Source organism: Festucalex cinctus, chromosome 14 (assembly GCF_051991245.1).
Source record: "Festucalex cinctus isolate MCC-2025b chromosome 14, RoL_Fcin_1.0, whole genome shotgun sequence".
Lineage (NCBI taxonomy): Eukaryota > Metazoa > Chordata > Actinopteri > Syngnathiformes > Syngnathidae > Festucalex > Festucalex cinctus.
In genome coordinates, this window is record NC_135424.1 from 13389711 (window position 1) to 13408586 (window position 18876).

Here is an 18876-nt window from a genome sequence, read left to right on the forward strand (position 1 = left end):
GAGAAACTACACAAGGAGCCCACACATACAGGGGCAAGTACACATGAAAAAAAGTATGAGGGGAGTGGACTTTCTGTTCCAATGGTGAAATACAGAGTGCATGTGGGCCGCATGGAGGAAAATATATTACCAAGTGGGCTGGATCGGTAAAATAATGGTATATAACTTTTGCCATCAATTATACGCAGATTTTCTCTATTTGTGGGCTAGCCCTAAATTACGGAGCTCAACTGTAATCATACTGTTCCAAAAAATAACATGAAAGCAAATGTATGGCGGCAACACTTTGCCTGTATGTGTTCTGGATGTATTAAATCTGTTTTGCTTATATATATTGTTCCCAGAATGCATCGTGTGGCGCAGTTAACGCATTCACTCGCCGCCATTTTCACTGAAGCAACCCCCTCTGCTCCCGGCTGTTTTCCTGGATTTTGACAGATTTTTGCAAGACCTACAGAATATTGTTATAAAAAACATGGAACCTACCAAAAGAAAGATTAGCGTCTCTTCTTTCATCAGAAAAAAAAAGTATATTTCTCTGTTTCTGTTTTGCAGCAATTAGCATTAGAATATAGCTACGTTTCATCATTATTCACATTCCTGGTGAAAATACTGACAACAAGAGCTTGTTGCAGCATGGCCCTGCTTGATCTCTTATAGTCTTCTGCCACCTGATGGCCGTTTTTGTAATAACTACCATTGCTTCAACAGTTCTCTTAAGTTCCGAGGCTACATCAAAGCCCTATGCTCAATCACAAAAAATGCTCTATGCTCTATCATAAATAAACACACACACACACACACACACACACACACACACACACACACACACACACACACACACACACACACAAAGGAACATATAAATACGTCTTTGGAACACTTAATATTTAAAATAGAATGTATTTATACGTTTTTGGGAGCAAATGCGTTAATGTTATAAGGATGTTAAACCTTGTCAAATCTATTGTGTTACCAGTAATTAATTTGTGTCGCATTTAACATGTTTATGTCGGTATATGATTTTTTTTTAAAAAAATAAACAAACTAAGTTGTGTGTAAAATAATGACATCCAGAACGATTCCCCGTACAAGTTGCATTGCTCATCTGAGGACTGCTGGTGAAATTATGAATATATATGTTTTGATTATGGCCATCTGATTAATTGGTCCGACATTACAAATTATTTTTTACTTTACACAATCATCTCGTGGACCGGGTTAAACCCCTTTGCGGGCCTGATCCGGCCCTCGGGCCGTATGTTTGACACCACTGTTCGAGAGGGCTCGAATGTAGTTCAAAACATGTCACGGCCTACTACACTCCATATCTACAAAGATGACGCTCCATGCATGGTTGAAGAAATATGATGATCATCCAATTCATCATTGCTTTTGTGTTACTAAATGATTAAGACTAGAGTACTAAATTTGTCTAATTTTATTCCTTCAATTTTGACCATGTGCAGCCTTAAACGTTGAGACAATTCACTTTTTCCCTTTTTATTTTCCAACATTAAAATCAGGTCAAAGGCAGTTAAAGGTTAAACACAGACCTCATCCTTAGTGAGGCAATTAAGCCCCAGTCAGGTCCAAGGCCTGCCATGCTGTGTCATGCAACATTATGAACTCACTACAAAGCAGCTGAGCCGCCCAGGTCACTTATTTTGACAGGTCTACCACAGCACTAATGCTGACCGTGCGACATGGCCTCTACCAAGACTAACTTTTCATGACAGCGCCAGGTGTGTGTGCGCGTTTCTGCGTGAAACTTGACACAGTCTTGGTGAGACTCAAATCCTATTTAGGAAAAAAAAAACACCAGTGGCGCACAGCACTAAATCATAAATGAATCAAGATTTAGCTTTTGATTGGGTTTCAGTGCAAATGGGACTCATAATGTGGGACAAGATCAAACCTGGGACACACCCGCTGCAACCCTGGAGAATTAGCTTGCCCATCAGTCCTAATTCCTAAAGACACAGACTTATTTTTCCCAAGATGAGTTTAAAGAAGAGTGGTGAAGTCTGACTGTCAACAGTGTTCTAAGGTTTGAAGGCAGACAGGTTTGAACTTGTGCAGGATTGCGAGCTGTTCAGAGCAGTGACCGAAACAAAAACATAAATCTTCCAGTCCGCTCCTTACAAAATATTTGCCTTGCTCATATTTTTTTAAATACAGTATTTCATAGTGCCCATCCCTCATAAATCAAATTTCATTGTAAGTTTTTGGATCAAAAGCACAGCCCATGGTCCAGCAGGCAATATACAGCTCTTTATTTGGTGAACATAACAGTCAATATTGAACATAAATACAAAGGCCTGACTGTTAAACACTGCTATTACAATGTGGCTGTGAATTAAAAAGGTAAAGCAATAAATGGAAAATCTTCTAATAGCTGTGTGGTTGCACGTGTCTATTTTCAACATACCTTAAGCATACACAGGATCAAAAGTACTGTACATTAAAGGGACTGATCCCTGTGAGGTCACATACAGGATGTGATGAGAGAGGTCGGGCGATGTGGATAGAACTGCATGTGAGTGGCAATTGCACTGATTGGAGAAAAAAGCACAGCGAGAGACAGGAATAGACCAAAAACTCACATTTCCACCAAACAGTACAATGCAGTTCAGCTTGCAGTGGGTACTTTACACCTGGTCTTCCTTGCGTTTTCCATTGTGGCAGTGAATGCAAGAACGTAACTGGCAAATTTGGCTTATCTGGATGCAATTTTGGAATAAGCATGCCAATTGTATTTTTTAATCAGCATAAATATCTAACTAAAAATATATTTTCCACACAAACTGTCCCCCAGTGTAATATAATCTATGATAATGACGATCACTGTATTAGACATACATGCAACTAAGAGTGACATCTTGTTACATTAAACTACCAATGATTTCAACAATATGAGATAATAAAACAACAATGGAAAACATTCAGCGTCATTTTAATGGCATGTGGCTGTTTACTAGACAAGCTCTGTTAGATAAAAATGTTCCATTGCCATTGTCGCATCAAAGTAATGATACTCCACTGACAAATCATTGAATAGAAGTGCATCTAGCTCCTTGACATCAGTAGCGTACTACTGCACCACAGGTTATATACAAGAGGGGGAAAACTGGCATGTTATAAATCATTCATAATGATTCATACTGGTCTATTTTGAACCTCTATTGCACTGCTTGGTTGAAATTAGTTTTAGATAACCGACTGTTGCTGGGAGGTGAATTTTAAAAGCTTCAGTGGTGTGATTCTCCGAAGTTAGGCTCGATACAGCAAGATTCTTTCAGCACAGTTCTGGCCAACCAAATTAGCATATTCCTTCACTTCCGTCTCATCACTAGAGCCTCTCTGTTTACGGGAATAGACTACGTAGGGCATGACGGTCCGTCTGTGTAGCACCAAAGCTCTGCCCACATCTTTCAGGACACGAGCATCTCCTGGAAATAAAGACACAGATGCACATGTAAACAAACTTGACAAGAAAATGCAGCTTAACGCAATAAACGCGCCTCAGTTTCCCTGCCTCGGACTTACCTCAAGTGACTTGGCAAACTTGCTTCATTATTCCGAGAAGCAGTTGGAGGAGCAGAAAGCAATTTAGCGCCGGTCAACACTAACTACACTCTGCCCTAAACTGGAAGTCATAACGGGCTAGTTAGCTTGCGCTGTTTATGTGGCCTTGCTCAGTGCTGGCTTGTCAAATTCAGGATCTCATTAGTTCCCGTGTCATACACTGCCAGCATCTATTAGGCCTGTGAAAACAGTTTTTCTCAAAATTGCATGCACAGCGAAGAGTGGTCCTCTTGAGAGGTGGTTGGAAAAAAGGGTGAAAAATGACGATCTCCTCTTTGATATTAAAATCGCCACCTCCTGGAGAGAAAGGCTGAGCCAAAGTACCCACAGCCGGCGCCAGTAAGACGAGGATGAGGTAGCACACAGCAGAGAAAAGAAAGAGCGATGCTAATTTCCCACCAATTTTTCTAAGATTATTTTCAACCATCATTTCAATACGAATCTTATCCAAAATACTTGACCCTATAAAGCCTGCCCTGAACCATGAAATATACAAGAGAAAACTCTGATTCTTTGTAAATAAAGTATGGAAGGACAAAAAAAAAGAAAAAGAAACTTAAGACTTTTGATTTTTTTCCATATTTGATACATCTGGTTACAATACTTTAAATGCGTACATTTATAACTGTCAAAAATATAGTAATAAACAGACATATCAAACATATTAGTTTTTCCAAAAATCTGAAAGAACATTTCCCACCTATTAATAACAATAGCTGTCTCTCCTTTCTCAATTGGGGCGATCTTGCAAGGTCGCTGGGTGATACTGCCCTCTAATGGATTATCCGTGCAATGCATGTGTCAGATCATATACGTCGGGGTTTTAATGGGGTAAAAATATTATACTCATGAAACAGAGGGCTCCAAATGTCTTGTATTTAATGATACGTTTGGCTTTATTTAAAAATAAACCTTTTGAAACTGAAGGCTGTTAATTTAGAGATTTCACAATACTGCTGGAAAAGTAATTACTCTATTAAGGTGCTTGTTTATGCAGGCTCTATAAATGTTGGTGTAACACTACTTCCCCTGTTTCTCATTTTAAATAGCATTCCAGAGTGCCATATACTCCGCAGAATTCCATAACAGACTAACCACAACTTATGTTTATTCCAAATTTCCCATTTACACAGACATCGATCTACTCGTTGGCGAAACATTCCACTGGCATTATGTATCCCGAGCACCCCGCCGCTTTTTCATTTGAGCAGAAATTTGAAAGCCAAATAAACATCTTGAACTCCTTTGGTTGCTCAAGCCATTCTTGTGATTTTCTTGCAGCGCGGCAAGACACATTATACTACTGTAAGGCACCACAGACAGCAAGGTCAGGCCGTTCGGCAGCAAATTTAGGAAGTTAGCAAAGACAGGAGGTGCGCAAGCGTCATCTGCAGAATGCTAGGTCAGGTCACACGATTACCCTACAGAATATTAATGAAAGTATCAAGTGCTCTCTTCATCTTTTCACCCGGTAGGGACAGATCGGTTCAAAACAAAGTTGGAGTCATCTGTCCAGGCCATTCTATTTTGTTATCACTCCCATAATGTGGCACAAACAGCAATATCAGGATCATTTTAAATTTCATTTTTGATTTCATTTCTATTTTAATTTGCCTTTGCTAAGACACCCGAACATTACAAATACGACGAGTTACTAATTAAAAAAAAAATTCTTATTTGCTAATATGTCCTGAATTAGTCTTTCAAAAAATATTTAAATAATATTTATATATATATTTATTTGTTCTGCCACCACTAGTCTAAACACAGAATTCTGATTAATATTGCATTTGTGAAATATGATTTAATCAAAATCCACCCATTAACAAATCACGGTTCCGCCTCCTGAGATGGATAAAAATGACTGGATTTTACATCTTAATTCATATTCCACTAACGCAATATTAACCAGAATACCATATTTAGACTAGTTGGGGCTGCGTAGAACATATTATTGTAAAAAAAAATAATAAAAAAAATGCTTGAGTTTACAAAAAAAAAAAATCCGATGTTTTTAATACTTTACCTTACCAGTCTCAGATGAAGACACAAAATGGAATGAAAATCTTAATTTGAGTAGCTCTTAATGGCAAAAATATAATACAGTACTGTATTTAAAAATTCAAAGTGTTGGAAAATTCAACAGCCATAACTTCAGCTCACTACTTTATGTTCATTTTCAGAGTGACAAGCCACTTAAACTTGCAAATTAAAATTGTGATGTGTGCATGACACCAGTGTTAAGCATCAGTGTGCTTTTGTGCAGATTATTTTCTGTCAACATTACACAGGCCTTAATGGTGTGCAGTCCCACACAGTTTTAAGTCTATTAACCTCCACTTTCAAACAGACCAGAATTTAGCGAGTGGAGCCAAAAGGCCGTTTGCGTCCTTTCACTGCAATCCAAACATCCGCTGTGAACATAAACAACTTCCTTTCACTTCTATTCTCCCTCGGACCCCTTACTGATGCATCATCCTCAGTTTGAGAGAGTCCAGACAGCCTTTTCCGTCTATCTACCGGACGTTCCGTGACACGCTCCTATGAGGTCACAACTCATAAGCATCCGGGTTCAAGGGTCGGAGGGAAGAGGAGTGGTAAGGGTCGATCTGGGAGTGAGAGGGTCAGTGCTGGAGCCACACTTCTCGCTCTTTTCATCCATCTTGAACTTTCAGAATAGTCTCAACACCGGATGCTGGTCAAAGGCACAGCATCGGCTATTTCTTTGGACATGACCACTTTCTTTAACCTCTTGGTGGATATCCAAACCCGGTTTGGGTATGAAAGGGAAAAGGCCAAGATGTTGGTGTAGGATGGAGACAGTGGGTTCAAGACCTCATGTCAGTAAGTTTTCTTTCAGCCGGACGTGCTGCGGAGGACCCCGGAACAATCCTTCCAGGAGTGCAAGAAGATGAGGCAGAGAATGCTGGGGAAGTGCATTAGACTCCAGGATGATTACTTAAGATATTGGGGTGGTCGAAACCCTGTAACTCACTAGAAAATATCAGCCCCTGCACCGAACAGCAGTTGAATTCCATCTTCACATTTAGAACCAAAATAAGAATAATCTGCTGTTTGCTAGTGGCTATTTTTAAAGCTGTTAATTGGGAATCATTCATGTGATATTTTCACAATTTGGTCCTCGCTACATAGAGGAGACAGTGGAAGAAACCATTTTTTGCATGTAAAAATTAATTCTCTTTATCTTTATTCACCACTGTTATAAAGAGAAATGTTGTACTGTAGTTCATTTGCATCTTTCCATATCTAGCAAACTTCTACAGCAGGGGTGGCAAACTGCGGTCCTCGAGGGCCGGAGTCCTGCAGGTTTTATAGATTTCCCTACTCGTAGTGCAGCTGATTCCAATTAACAGGCTCGTTATCAGGCTTCTGCAGAGCTTGCTGATGAGCTGATCATGAATCAGCTGTGTTGAAGAAGGGAAATATCCAAAACCTGTAGGACTGCGGCCCTCGAGGACCAGATCTCGCCACCCCTGTTCTACAGTAAAAAAAAATTATTAGTAGCAAATGTCATTTTTAGCACATGCCACAGGCCGTTTAAAAGTGGATATCGGGCCACAAATGCCCCCCAGGCCATAGTTTGGACACCACTGGCATCGTGTCTGACTAAATAAAGGAATTTACCTGGTTGTTAGGGGTGAGTCAACCTGCTGAGAAGACTATTTAACAACACCACAAATCAGGAGCCACAAGAGAGGTGATTATCTTGAAGATGTCAAGTCAGAGTTTGTGTATGTCACACGTTTGGTCAGTACACAGTTTAGTTTAACGGGTTGACCCCTTAACAAAAACATTTTTTGCTGTGTTTATTCAACAGAATGGACAATGACCGTAGCTTTTTTCACTCTCTCAAATAAACAATGATAGAGAACGTGTGAGATAGTTCACGTGTTGTGCAGAATGAGTAAATATTTTACATACACTCATGAGAAGCCACGTTCAAGTTTTAAGGACATTTGAGGTGAAAGTAATTCGATCAATGTGGGTCTGCTTTGGATGGTTATTTAAATATTAGATTAGCTCTCTTGATGTGTCTTGTTCCTTCTTATTTTATTTTATTAGATGCCACATACCATTCAAACTACTGTGTGGCTTGGACTTTGGCATTGCTTAGAATTTAAAGCCTTTTTCCACAAATCCAGTGGCGAAATGACATGTCTTTAGATCACCGCATATATCCAGGACATAAGCCTAAATTGTGTGCTATGCTGTCATTATGAAACACGGGAGGCCATTTTGGCCTCACCGCTGGGCGTATTTCTGGAATATTGGTCCAAAACTTCCACACCAGCAGATGCCCAAGCCCACAAGATTGGCAACAGCTCTTCCTGAGAGCGAAATATCCAGACGGCCAGCACTGAAACATGTTGACAGTGAGTTTGGACAGTTAGGCCTGAAATAATGTCCGTCTCCTGGCCAAGATCAACAGTCCACGGAGGAATGGAGGCACCACAAACATAAACTTGTCATAGCAAATATAAACTCTGACTATGACACATCATCGGTGTTTGTGCCTACTGATGGATTAAAGCTATTAATGAATCGGAAACGCCTAACATGACTATCTGGCCAACAAGTATTTGAATGTAATGTTCAGGACAGGTAAAATATAAATAAATAAATAAATACAAACATTTTAATTATTCAAAAGTTGTAACTATGGGACTAAAAACTCACTCAAACCACTCACAACTAAAACCAGGTTTCTTATTAGACTCAGCATATACCAATGAGGCAACCGATGCTTAAAAATATAATCATTAGACAGCCTCGCACCTTGAACAGTGGAAAAAGATGATTGTTTTAGCTACTTCTAAATAGAAGCATGTCAAAATATGACCTCACAATAAGAAAATTAAGCTGTCGCTCACATTTAGAAATTGCCATTTGCATCTCTATTTTCCTGTCAATATAGCTCTACTTTCATAGCACCTTTTTTTTTTTTTTTTTATCTTCTAGTGCCAGTATAATGAATCAGCCATTCCCTTTCTGCCCTCATTGATGTAAATATTTTTAGACACCATCTTTCCTTCCTCTACTTACTTACTCCTCTAAAATTCTGTGTTAATAGTTTACCTGATTGAACAAAAATTAAACACCCACAAAAGCTAACATGTGACTAGACTGCTGAGTTGTACCTTCATCGGGATTCGGGTTGAAACGAGCATATCTGGAATTCTCCAATTGTGGAAGGCATTGTTCAATGGATACCCACACGTAGGTTTCTGGGCAGAGCAGGTCTGAAGGCCGGTACTGTCCCTGTCAAAATATGAAGGAAAGTACAGATCAAGAGGGTTAGTGGCAGCTATTAGCCTCTTTTTTTTTAATGCACATACAAACATAGGCTATATTGTTGGAACTTTTTTTTTTTTTTAAGAAAGATGAACCAACAATGGTCAGAGAAGTAACTTGAAATTAACAGAATCTATTACAAAATGTACAGGTACATAAATATTGGAAAATGACAAAATGTACAGGTACATAAATATTGGAGGAAAAAAACTAATGAAACACACTAAGACCACAAAAAAGGACCAATTTAACAGTTTTGTTTGTTTGTTTGTTTTGCGCAACTTTTTGAGACAGTCACAGAAGTAAAAAAAAGACTTCTGCAACTATTAATGGGACTTCTGCACCTCTCCACTGCTATTTTGGCCCACTTCTCATGAGCAAAGTGTTCCAAGAGTCTGAGGATTGAAAGGTGGCTTTTACAGTCTGCGCGTTTCAAGTCTTTCCACAAATGTTCCATATTATTTAGACTTGGATTCAGAATAGTTCAGTTTTGTTCATACCCATTCTTGGGTATTTTTCTGTATCTTTTGGTTTGTTATCATGTTGGAGGGCACTTGGCCTGCGATTGAGAAAATGCTTTGTGCCACCAGGCAGCATATTTCACCCAGAATGTCCCAATGGGTGTCGGCATTACTTTGAACACTGCACACACACACAACCTGTTCCAGAATAGCAAAGTAGCCCCAAAACATAGCAGAGCTTCCATCATGCTTAAAAATGAGTACAGTGTTATTTTCTTTGCACCATTCATTTTTTTGCTAACATTGAGCAGATGTGACAATCAGTCCAAAGAGCAGTGTTCCAGAGGTTTTGTGGTTCGTCAATAAGAATTTTGGTCAATTGTAATCTTGACTGATATTGTTTCTGGACATGAAAATCTAATTCAACATCTGAACACATCTTATTGTGCTTCATTTTAAAGGCGTGGTCTTCTGTTTACACTCAGGAAAATGCACTATATAAATACAGGATTTACACCCATGAACTCCTTCTCAATCTACACCTCTGGGCTTCTGTTAATGTGTGATGGTGATTTTTCCCTAAACCCCCACCCCACCCAGCCGGTATTTTGCCATTTTGTGATTGTTTTGTCAACAGCGCGACGTTTCTGTGGACAGACAGTTGTTTACCCCTCCAGCCAATTGCAGAGCAGGGGGTGGCGGGGGGCGTGTCCAGGCCGGGCAAATTTGTCGGTTGCATGATGTCACTCCCGTGGCAACTTGACAGCATGCACGGATTTGTTTTGTTTTGACTCTCACTCACTCACTCACTCACTCACTCACTCACTCACTCACACAAGCTAAGCTTACATGTGTGAGTGAGTGAGTGAGTGAGTGAGTGAGTGAGTGAGTGAGTGAGTGAGTGAGTGAGTGAAAAAAAATAAAAAATCCGTGCATGCCCCCCGCTCTGCGATTGGCTGGAGGGGTAAACAACTGTCTGTCCACAGAAACATCCCGTTGTTGACAAAACAAACACAAAATGGCAAAACACAGGCTGGGGGTTTAGGGAGAGAAAAAAATCACCACCACACATTAACAGAAGCCCAGAGGTGTAGATTGACAACGAGTTCATGGGTGTAAATCCTGTATTTATATAGTGCATTTTCCTGAGTGAAAACAGAAGACAGTGCCTTTAACCAATTTTAGACCATACTTGGTTGTTTTTTTGACTAAATTATTCACACTGCTTTCGAATTGAAAACTATAAATCAATGACAAACCTGAAAGTCTATCGTTATGTTTGCCTACGTGCATTTTTTGCAATATAATGATGACCATAATTAGACTAATCACTAATCTATCACTGCTTGAATTGTATTGTACACTTGCAACATTTGTAAGCTGCAATCATGGTGAAAACAATTTAAAACAATGCCAGCCATTGCTTTAGGGTCAGAGGCGAGGAAAAGTTGTAAACTGAGCCCCGCAGGTAACGCTGCTTACAAATAAAGACTGAGCACAGGATCAGACTCATATCTTTGTTTAAGCCATGTTCTCTTTGTCTGGGCTCATATGCTGTCTGCAAAGTAAACGCGGGAAATGAAAACACGCCCGCACATTGTGATGAGTGCTTGTAAAATTGGTACGAGTCTGCATTTGGAGCGTTTTTTGGAACATTTACCAAGCTGAATAAAAACAGCTGTAGAGCATACACACGAAAACCAAATCAGCAAATGCATACAATCACACAAGAACGTAGCATAAAACAGAAACTAGCATGCATAAAGTGCTTGTGCTAACAGATGGACGTACGTGGAATGCTCTGCAGCTGTAGTCGTAATGGACGCACACATTTGATCTGATGTGCTCCTTGTCCCAACAGCCTTCAAGAGCTTTCTACAACTGTCAGCAGAGGTGGCTTTACGCTTGCACACTCTAGCTCACCTCTATAGACTCCTTCAACACTGCTGAGGAACACATCTCTAAATAGACATACAAACACACCTGCTTGGCTATAAAAGCACACCTATTTCCCCCTTTGCGGGTCTCAGCAGCTCAAATCAAGCAGGAAGCATCACTGGGAGTAACAAGGGAGATTACGTAGATCTCTTCCCATGTATGTGTCTTCAGTTCAAAATTATTTGTTTGAACTGAATACTGATTCTGTTTCACAGAGCGATTACTGTGTGCATCTGAGCCAACATAAGTCAAAGTCAGCTGTTAAAGACGTGTACACATTTATTGGGACACTGTATATAGCTAAACTATGCAATTGGTATTGAATCGGTATCGGCAGATCTCACCCATGGATGATCAGAAGCATAATCCTTTGATGGAACACCCCTAGTGTAAAACTAAACTAATAATTAAGAATATGGGGATGTGTTGTCCCCCAAAATTATTGCATCATGAATTTCCTGTTCATTTTGGTAAAAAGGGGCCTAAAGATTGCTGGGATGAGATCCAATCAGTCACCATGGCTTTTTCCCCCCTTTTCATTCAGTCTTCACATGTCTAGACAGATATGGATGTAATATTGGTGACAAGCAAACTTTCAAAGCTTGTTTAGCGACAATGAAAACAGGAACACGAATGAAAGAACAAGCAAAAAAGGCATACATGTAACAAACACATGGACAGATTTGGAGAGCCAACATAGACGTCTAGTGATGAAAGGAATGTTCAAACTTTTCAAGCTGTTGAAGAAAGCAAGAAGTTGATGGTGATTAAATTTGGGTGAGAAAAAGTTGGGTTTTAAATGGCTGGCTTCGTAGTATATTTGTAATTTTTTATTTTTTTTTATACATATATTATCATCATTTGAAAAAAATCAGTCCACAGACAGTACTATAAACATGAGGAGAATTAAATGGGAAAATGTTAACAGAAAAAACTTTTGCGCCAGCAGAGAATCAAACTCACAAACGTGACTAAAAGGCTGTGTTCTTCTCCGGCAAGCTGCCATTCATATTGACCTTGGTTTCTTACACACCTCAAGATAAGAGCATTGCCTCAGCCCACTAAAGATGATTTATAACAATGGCAATTAATCCGACACATAAATCAAATACACTTTACTATGAACCGGGAGTCCTTGTGAAAGCCTACACCACTTCTTGCTTCTTTTTTCTCCATTTCCAGATTACAATCTGAAGACATAATTTGCATTAAAAATAAAAAAAATGTCAAGAATTATTAACTAACATTAAAGAATTTTGGAAATACTTAAAAGTAGTTCAGTAGAGAACAAAATAAATACGACTTTGCATGTCTTGAAGGTTCCCACAAAACCTGGTGCAAACGATTTGGTGGACTGGTGCAATAAATAATCTTTGCATCAATATTAAGAAGACCAAGGAGATGGTGATGGAACTCAGCATGCAATTTAATAATTGTTTTTTCAGTACTTGAAGGAATTTTCAAAACATTTCCTGTATCCAGGACTTTTTGAATGTGAGATTCTAAGAGTAGAAGCACAGCGTTGCTTGCTTTAAGAATGATGTGAGGGTAAGGCGAGCAGACTGGATTTGGTGTCTGCAGTGTGATTTTTCTTAGCAACACCCACATCTGCTGCTCATTTCCTATTCATATCACTTAAGTTTCCCCTCACCCAATCTTGAGCTTAAGTATCTCCTACCCTGAAAGGGTAAATGCACAAGCTAGGCAATGTAGATGTAAGATTAACAGACAGAATTGCACCAAATGTGTAGTAAACAGCAGTTACAGAAAGCTGGTGCTGAACCTTTTTGACAAACAAAAACCCTGCTTTATAATAATGGAGTTGGGTCATGAGTAGATGTGACAATTACAAACACTTTTGACCCAACAGACAGACAGTCATCTAAGTGGTTCTGTTGTTTTTCAATCAGGCCATGAAACAAATTAACTGCCATGCAAAGAATTCTAGTGTGTGACCCTGAGCCATGCAGACTCTACCCAGCCTGGTCTGGGTCAGGGTCAGGGTCAGATTGAGCCAATCTCAGTCCCAACAAAAAAAAAAAAAAAAAAAACATCAGCCCTCCCTCTCAAACATACAACTTTCACAAAACTCCCTGTTCATCATTTGAAAGATTGTTGAAATGAGCACATTCAGGCCCGACAAGGGGGCATGTGGCTGCTGACGGACACACGTAAACACACGATGCACAAAAACATACATGCAGCTAGACAAACAACACAATGAGCCAAGCAGCCTGGCCGCAAGGATAACGCCACTGAAAGACATGTCCAAACATGACATGACTCTGAATAGGGACCCACATAAACCCACACTCTCACTACAGTCTGCAACAATATGTGTATTTATGTAGTGTTGGAGGTCCTTTTGCAAATGTCCTGAACATGTCTGGAGTCTATGTTTTGGGGGAGATTTATACTACGGGCAGCAGTTTAAACACACAGGGTCCGCCAAGGCTGTTTCGGCCTAGTCAACACATAACCACAGAACAGCCTTCAAATAAAGCATCCAGGCCGTGGGCCCCACGACAGCCCTCATAATCCCAACAGCAACCCACTCACCCCCTGGTTCTGCCTCGCCCAGCAATGCGTCATGGCTCCACGGATGACAGGTTAATGAGGAGAAAATATTTTTATAGGATTGCATTTCAACTCACTCCTGAGAACCGATGTTATAGCTTTTATAGGTATCAGTTCACAGCTTTGGCACCTTTATCTCTTTATCGCTTCGGCTTTACAAGCAGGCAAGCCTGACATCTGTCTCACACTCGCTACCTCTTAGCGACAAGTGGAACAACAATTAAAAGTCTTAAAAGCCCACCTCATGCTTCCAGCTTGACTCTACCAGCAACACGAGAACATATATTGCAGCTCAGACGTGCTTACCAAAAGATCTTAACATATTTTGACCAGTCCAAATGGAACAGCTGTGGGGGTTTTAAAAAATAAATAATGGTGAATGTAATGGCAAGGCAAACACCTCTGGCTGGCAGCTAGAGGGCTCTGGATCTGCTCAGCATGACACCATTTCTAAACTCTCACTTTCAGGGCTATGACCTTCGCACCACCCCCTCGCTCCAACCATGCTACCACTCACACCCCCAACTGCATCATTCAATCCACAGTGCGACGGAATCTCCCCCTGACCTGACCCCTCGAACCTTGCTCTGTCAGACCCTCACCCTGTCAACACTACTCTGGGGGGGCGGTGCCAAGTGTTGGTTGCCACAAGACCAGGTTGTAGTCTGCTAGTGATTTGTTAGATACACAAATACAACAAGGCAAGAAAAAAGTGTTGATGTGGCAAAAAAAAAGGGGTTAGAGGAAGAGATGGTAATGGTAAAATATTTAAACAAATGTCTCTGTTGAGAGGTACACCACTGGTGGTCTCCTATGGAACTAAATAAACACAGTTGGAAATATTGCCAGAGAGGCGGGGCAGAAAGTGAAGTGAAAAAGCTTTACCTTAAGACACAAGTTGAAAATGGACGTGAAAGGGTTTTAAGGATCCATAAAATTTTACAAATTTCTTCATAGTTATTCTGCAATCCCTGAGCACACCAAGTACTGAGTACAGTTTGGCAAATAGCAAACACTCCCTCAAAAAAAAAAAAAAAATCCAATGTTTCAAGCCATTTATTTAACTCCATTTATTTAACTGTTAAACTAAACACATTAAAATCAAGAGATTTACACATAGAGCACACTCAAATATATCTCACTTCGTTTTTATTATTTCCCCAATGTAGCTAGCTCAAAGCTAATACTCAATGGAAAACGTCGTTGACCTGCTAGTGAAAATTAGCGCGCTACTCGTGGCACTCAAATCCCGAAACACAATTTATTGACGAAACTCGAGCGCTACGTTCTTCTTCTACTACTCATCACTACAACATGGTGTATCTCAATTTAAGGACCCACACTGCCCCTAAGTGGCCAAGTTGTGTACAGCATTAAGGGCTTCCAATAAATGGTAAATGGACTGAGCTGATACAGCGCTTTCTACACCATATAGTGCTCAAAGTGCTTTAATGGCGGGCTACACAACACACAGTACACACACAGAGGGGCAATATAATATTAAGGATACAAGGTTATGCTATAGATTTATGTGTAATGAATAATGAGACCAGTGTTATTGTGTAAAACTGCTATGAATGAATAGATTACATAAAGGCCAAATCAATTGGCAAACATCAGCAATTAGGCTGATTTGATTATTTTGGCCGATGTTTGAAGGGCCATAATCAACCGATTTAATCAGCGGGTCGATTAATCAGTTGGGCCCAAGCACAAAGGTAAACATATCAGAAAAAAGCTCAGACTAGTTCGGAATTGCACCAAAGTAATCCAAGCATGAAGACATGACAAGAAGAAAAAAAAAGATCCTCACTGCTGCCAATGTATCATGCCAACAAGGCTTGTAATAAGGTCCTCAAAGACTCTGACAGAAATCTGCTGTCATAGTTAGTTGAATGAAACCATACTCGATGGCGTCATGTTTTCTTGCTTGCTATCAGTCTTTCATCCAACCCAAAATGGTAGATGCTTTTTAAAAAAAAAAAAAAAAAACAAGGGAGAAAGACTCTGTTGTCTGGACCTGTGTAACCTGAAAATTATGACACAATTTATTAAGTGTGTAAATACAGTCGAATTGAAAGACAAAAAAATAAAATAATAATAATAATCCAGCATTTTATGAAAAGAGGCTTGTTACGCAAAGAAAGTTGAGGAAGGGGGCATATGTGGAAAGTTCACAGTTAAACGTCAAATACTCCGTCACTGTCATTCTTAATCTGCCCAGATGTACAAGTGACACGGAGAATGTGAGGTCAAATTCCCATACACAACATACTGCACAAATGTGGCCCTTGGGGGGAAATATGCATTCAGTCTGCTATCTGAGACGATTTGCAAGTTACAACCTGCAACGTTGTACCAGGAGGAGATAAGTTGAGCGTGAACTACAGATGGCACTGTAATTCAAAGAAAAAAGGAACATCTTCCAAGATTAAGTATAGACAACTGAGTCGTCTGAGAAGAAAAGGATAAAAAAAAATAATATATATATATTTTTTTTTTAACTGACCAATTTTAAAGGTTTATTAATTTATGTAGACTTAGGTGTGAATCTTGCCAAAATGTAGCTCGCTGACATGAATAATATATATATATATATATATATATATATATATATATATATATATATATATATATATATATATATATATATATATATATATATATATATATATATAGATAGATAGATAGATAGATAGATAGATAGATATATATGTTGACAAAGAAGTAACAGCCACGCAAAAGTCTTACATAGACAGTCAAATTGTGGTCACAAATCATGCCTGCAAAAAAATGCAACTCAATGAACACTCCTTTTCACCTTGTGTCCATTTTTTGTTAGGATGAAATTTAGTCTCATCTTTTATTTTTCTCCATATTTCCTGGTATGTCCACTTTCATATATTACTATTATAGATCCTCTTCTATTTCATTCAATTGGCTTTTAAAGGTGCACACGAGAGGCACTTTTGAGAAACACGTGTCAGAAGGGCTGAGACCTTTGGGCTCATTTAGTTTCCATTACAGCGTCACCTTCTGCTCCCCACAGCTTAACATCAGAAGGCCCCCGGGAGTGCCAAAGGGACAGGGACAAGAGCCAGGGGCAGGATGTCACGTCCATCCACAAAAATCACCAGCCAAACCAGGAAGGCCTTGTGGGACACGCAGTCTCAGATTTGACAACAAAAGAGATGGTCTGACACTGGCCAGGCAACCGCCTTTTCTGGGCGGGCCTCCAGATCCTGAGTGGCCTTGCTCTTGGACGCTGGCACTACTCAGATTCATTTTCAAGCCATCACACGTTGGTCTGGTCTTGCATAAACAGTACAACCGTTTAGACTATTATTTGCTGCAGCACATCTATGATCACAACATAATCTTGCCGCAATTTTCTACAGTTCCATGGTGTACTAACTGTGCATGGAGTCAGGATATAAGGGAAAGGAGGATGTTGGTGAGTAAAATGAAGATGAGTGGTGTTCAAGCGTTTTGAGTGGAGTCCAGCAGGGTTCTATTACTGGTGTTTTGATGGATAGAGGTAAACAACAGGAGTGAGAGCCAGAACGGAGTAAACCTCCAACACAATGACGCTGGATTTTAGGGCCACTCCATCTTGTACAACTTCACAGTATGTGTGTGCATTAATGAACTGCTCGGGCTCATATGCAAATGACCGATGTAGGGAGAGACATTGTGTGTGTATACTCAGCACAATCAGTGTGTGCATGGGGGGGTTCTGAGGGAGACCAAGGTGGGAACTCTGCAACCTTCTCACCCTTGTTCTGTGTTGCTCCCCAAAAAGGAAGAAGTGGGGAGACTCTGCGCAAGATGCTGAAGTTGCAAACACACAAGAACAGATATGGAGGTTGAGGGGGAAATTCCAATGCAGGTGCTGTGGAAACGGTGCTTTCAGACAAAACACGACTACAAATAACATAACTGATAGTTTTGAAGAAGTATGCAGAACCCAATGCAAAAATGTTTATGGATTTAAGAAAAAAAAAGTATATGTGGCACTTTACTATAATCCCCCAAGAAATGCCATAATTAGTTGATAATTATTTCGAAAATGCATTTAAAAAAAAAATGAACATAGTATAATAATAGACACTTAGACAGCATAGAAATTCTTGCAAAAAACAAACAAACAAACAGGAAACCTAAAACCATTTGATCATACTATCAGAAAATGTGTGGGAAGAAGTGAAATGTATTTACTCCCACCCCTTTTTCATAAAATCACTATCTAACTTCCTTATTACTACAATCAATGCACTTATTTACTGGACTTATTCTAATATATTAGCAATCTTCTTTACCTTAAAAGACATACATAAAATAAAAATATATAAAAAGTATATAACTACATGCATAAATACATAAAAAAAAAAAACCAAATCAACAAACCAATGGTTAATCAGTAACCAATAAACACCTTGTGATTGCCACTCATTTCTGTATACTGTATAATGAAAATCATCTTTATACCTCTTTTTAAATTGAATCATAACAGGTTTGTAACAATACCTTTAGTTTCCCGTCAGAATTAAGATTTTCTATGTGATACTATACTACAAAATATTCACACAAACGTGAGCCATTGATTGCAAACAAGATTTGTTAATTACTACCCACAAAAAAGTAATTTTTAAAATAAAATTTATTAAAGGACATTTTGTATAAATAAGTAGACCTCGAGAAAAAGACTGACAACTTGTTAATTCCATGTCAAGCAGACATGTTTTTATCCATAACAGTCATAGAGATCAAAGAAAATACTAGACGTTGCCGTTTTTGTTGTGGGATGCATTCATTTTTTTGCATGAGTTAATTTGATTAAACTGAAGATTTTGTAATCTATGCCTTTCATGTTGTGAGTTAAGCACATTTTCTACAGAAAAATTGTCAAAATTTGGGAATTTTTTCTCATGTTCATTGAGATATTGAATTACATTTTTTAAAGGGGGTGTGCTCATATATTTTTAGTTCTGGTCAAATC

At 39.2% G+C, this 18876-nt stretch overlaps 1 protein-coding gene across 2 annotated transcripts in view; it reads right to left on the reverse strand.

The window, feature by feature from the left end:
* Positions 1-2252: 2252 nt before the first annotated feature.
* ate1 (arginyltransferase 1) overlaps positions 2253-18876 on the reverse strand; it is a 39837-nt gene continuing 23213 nt past the window's right edge. For both annotated transcript variants that reach the window (XM_077495346.1, XM_077495345.1), the window contains exons 11-12: positions 8748-8868; positions 2253-3452 (exon numbers count right to left, since the gene is read on the reverse strand). In XM_077495346.1, coding sequence (XP_077351472.1) covers positions 3274-3452; positions 8748-8868 — 300 coding nt within the window. In that variant the 3' untranslated portion in view covers positions 2253-3273. The remainder of the gene's footprint in view (positions 3453-8747; positions 8869-18876) is intronic.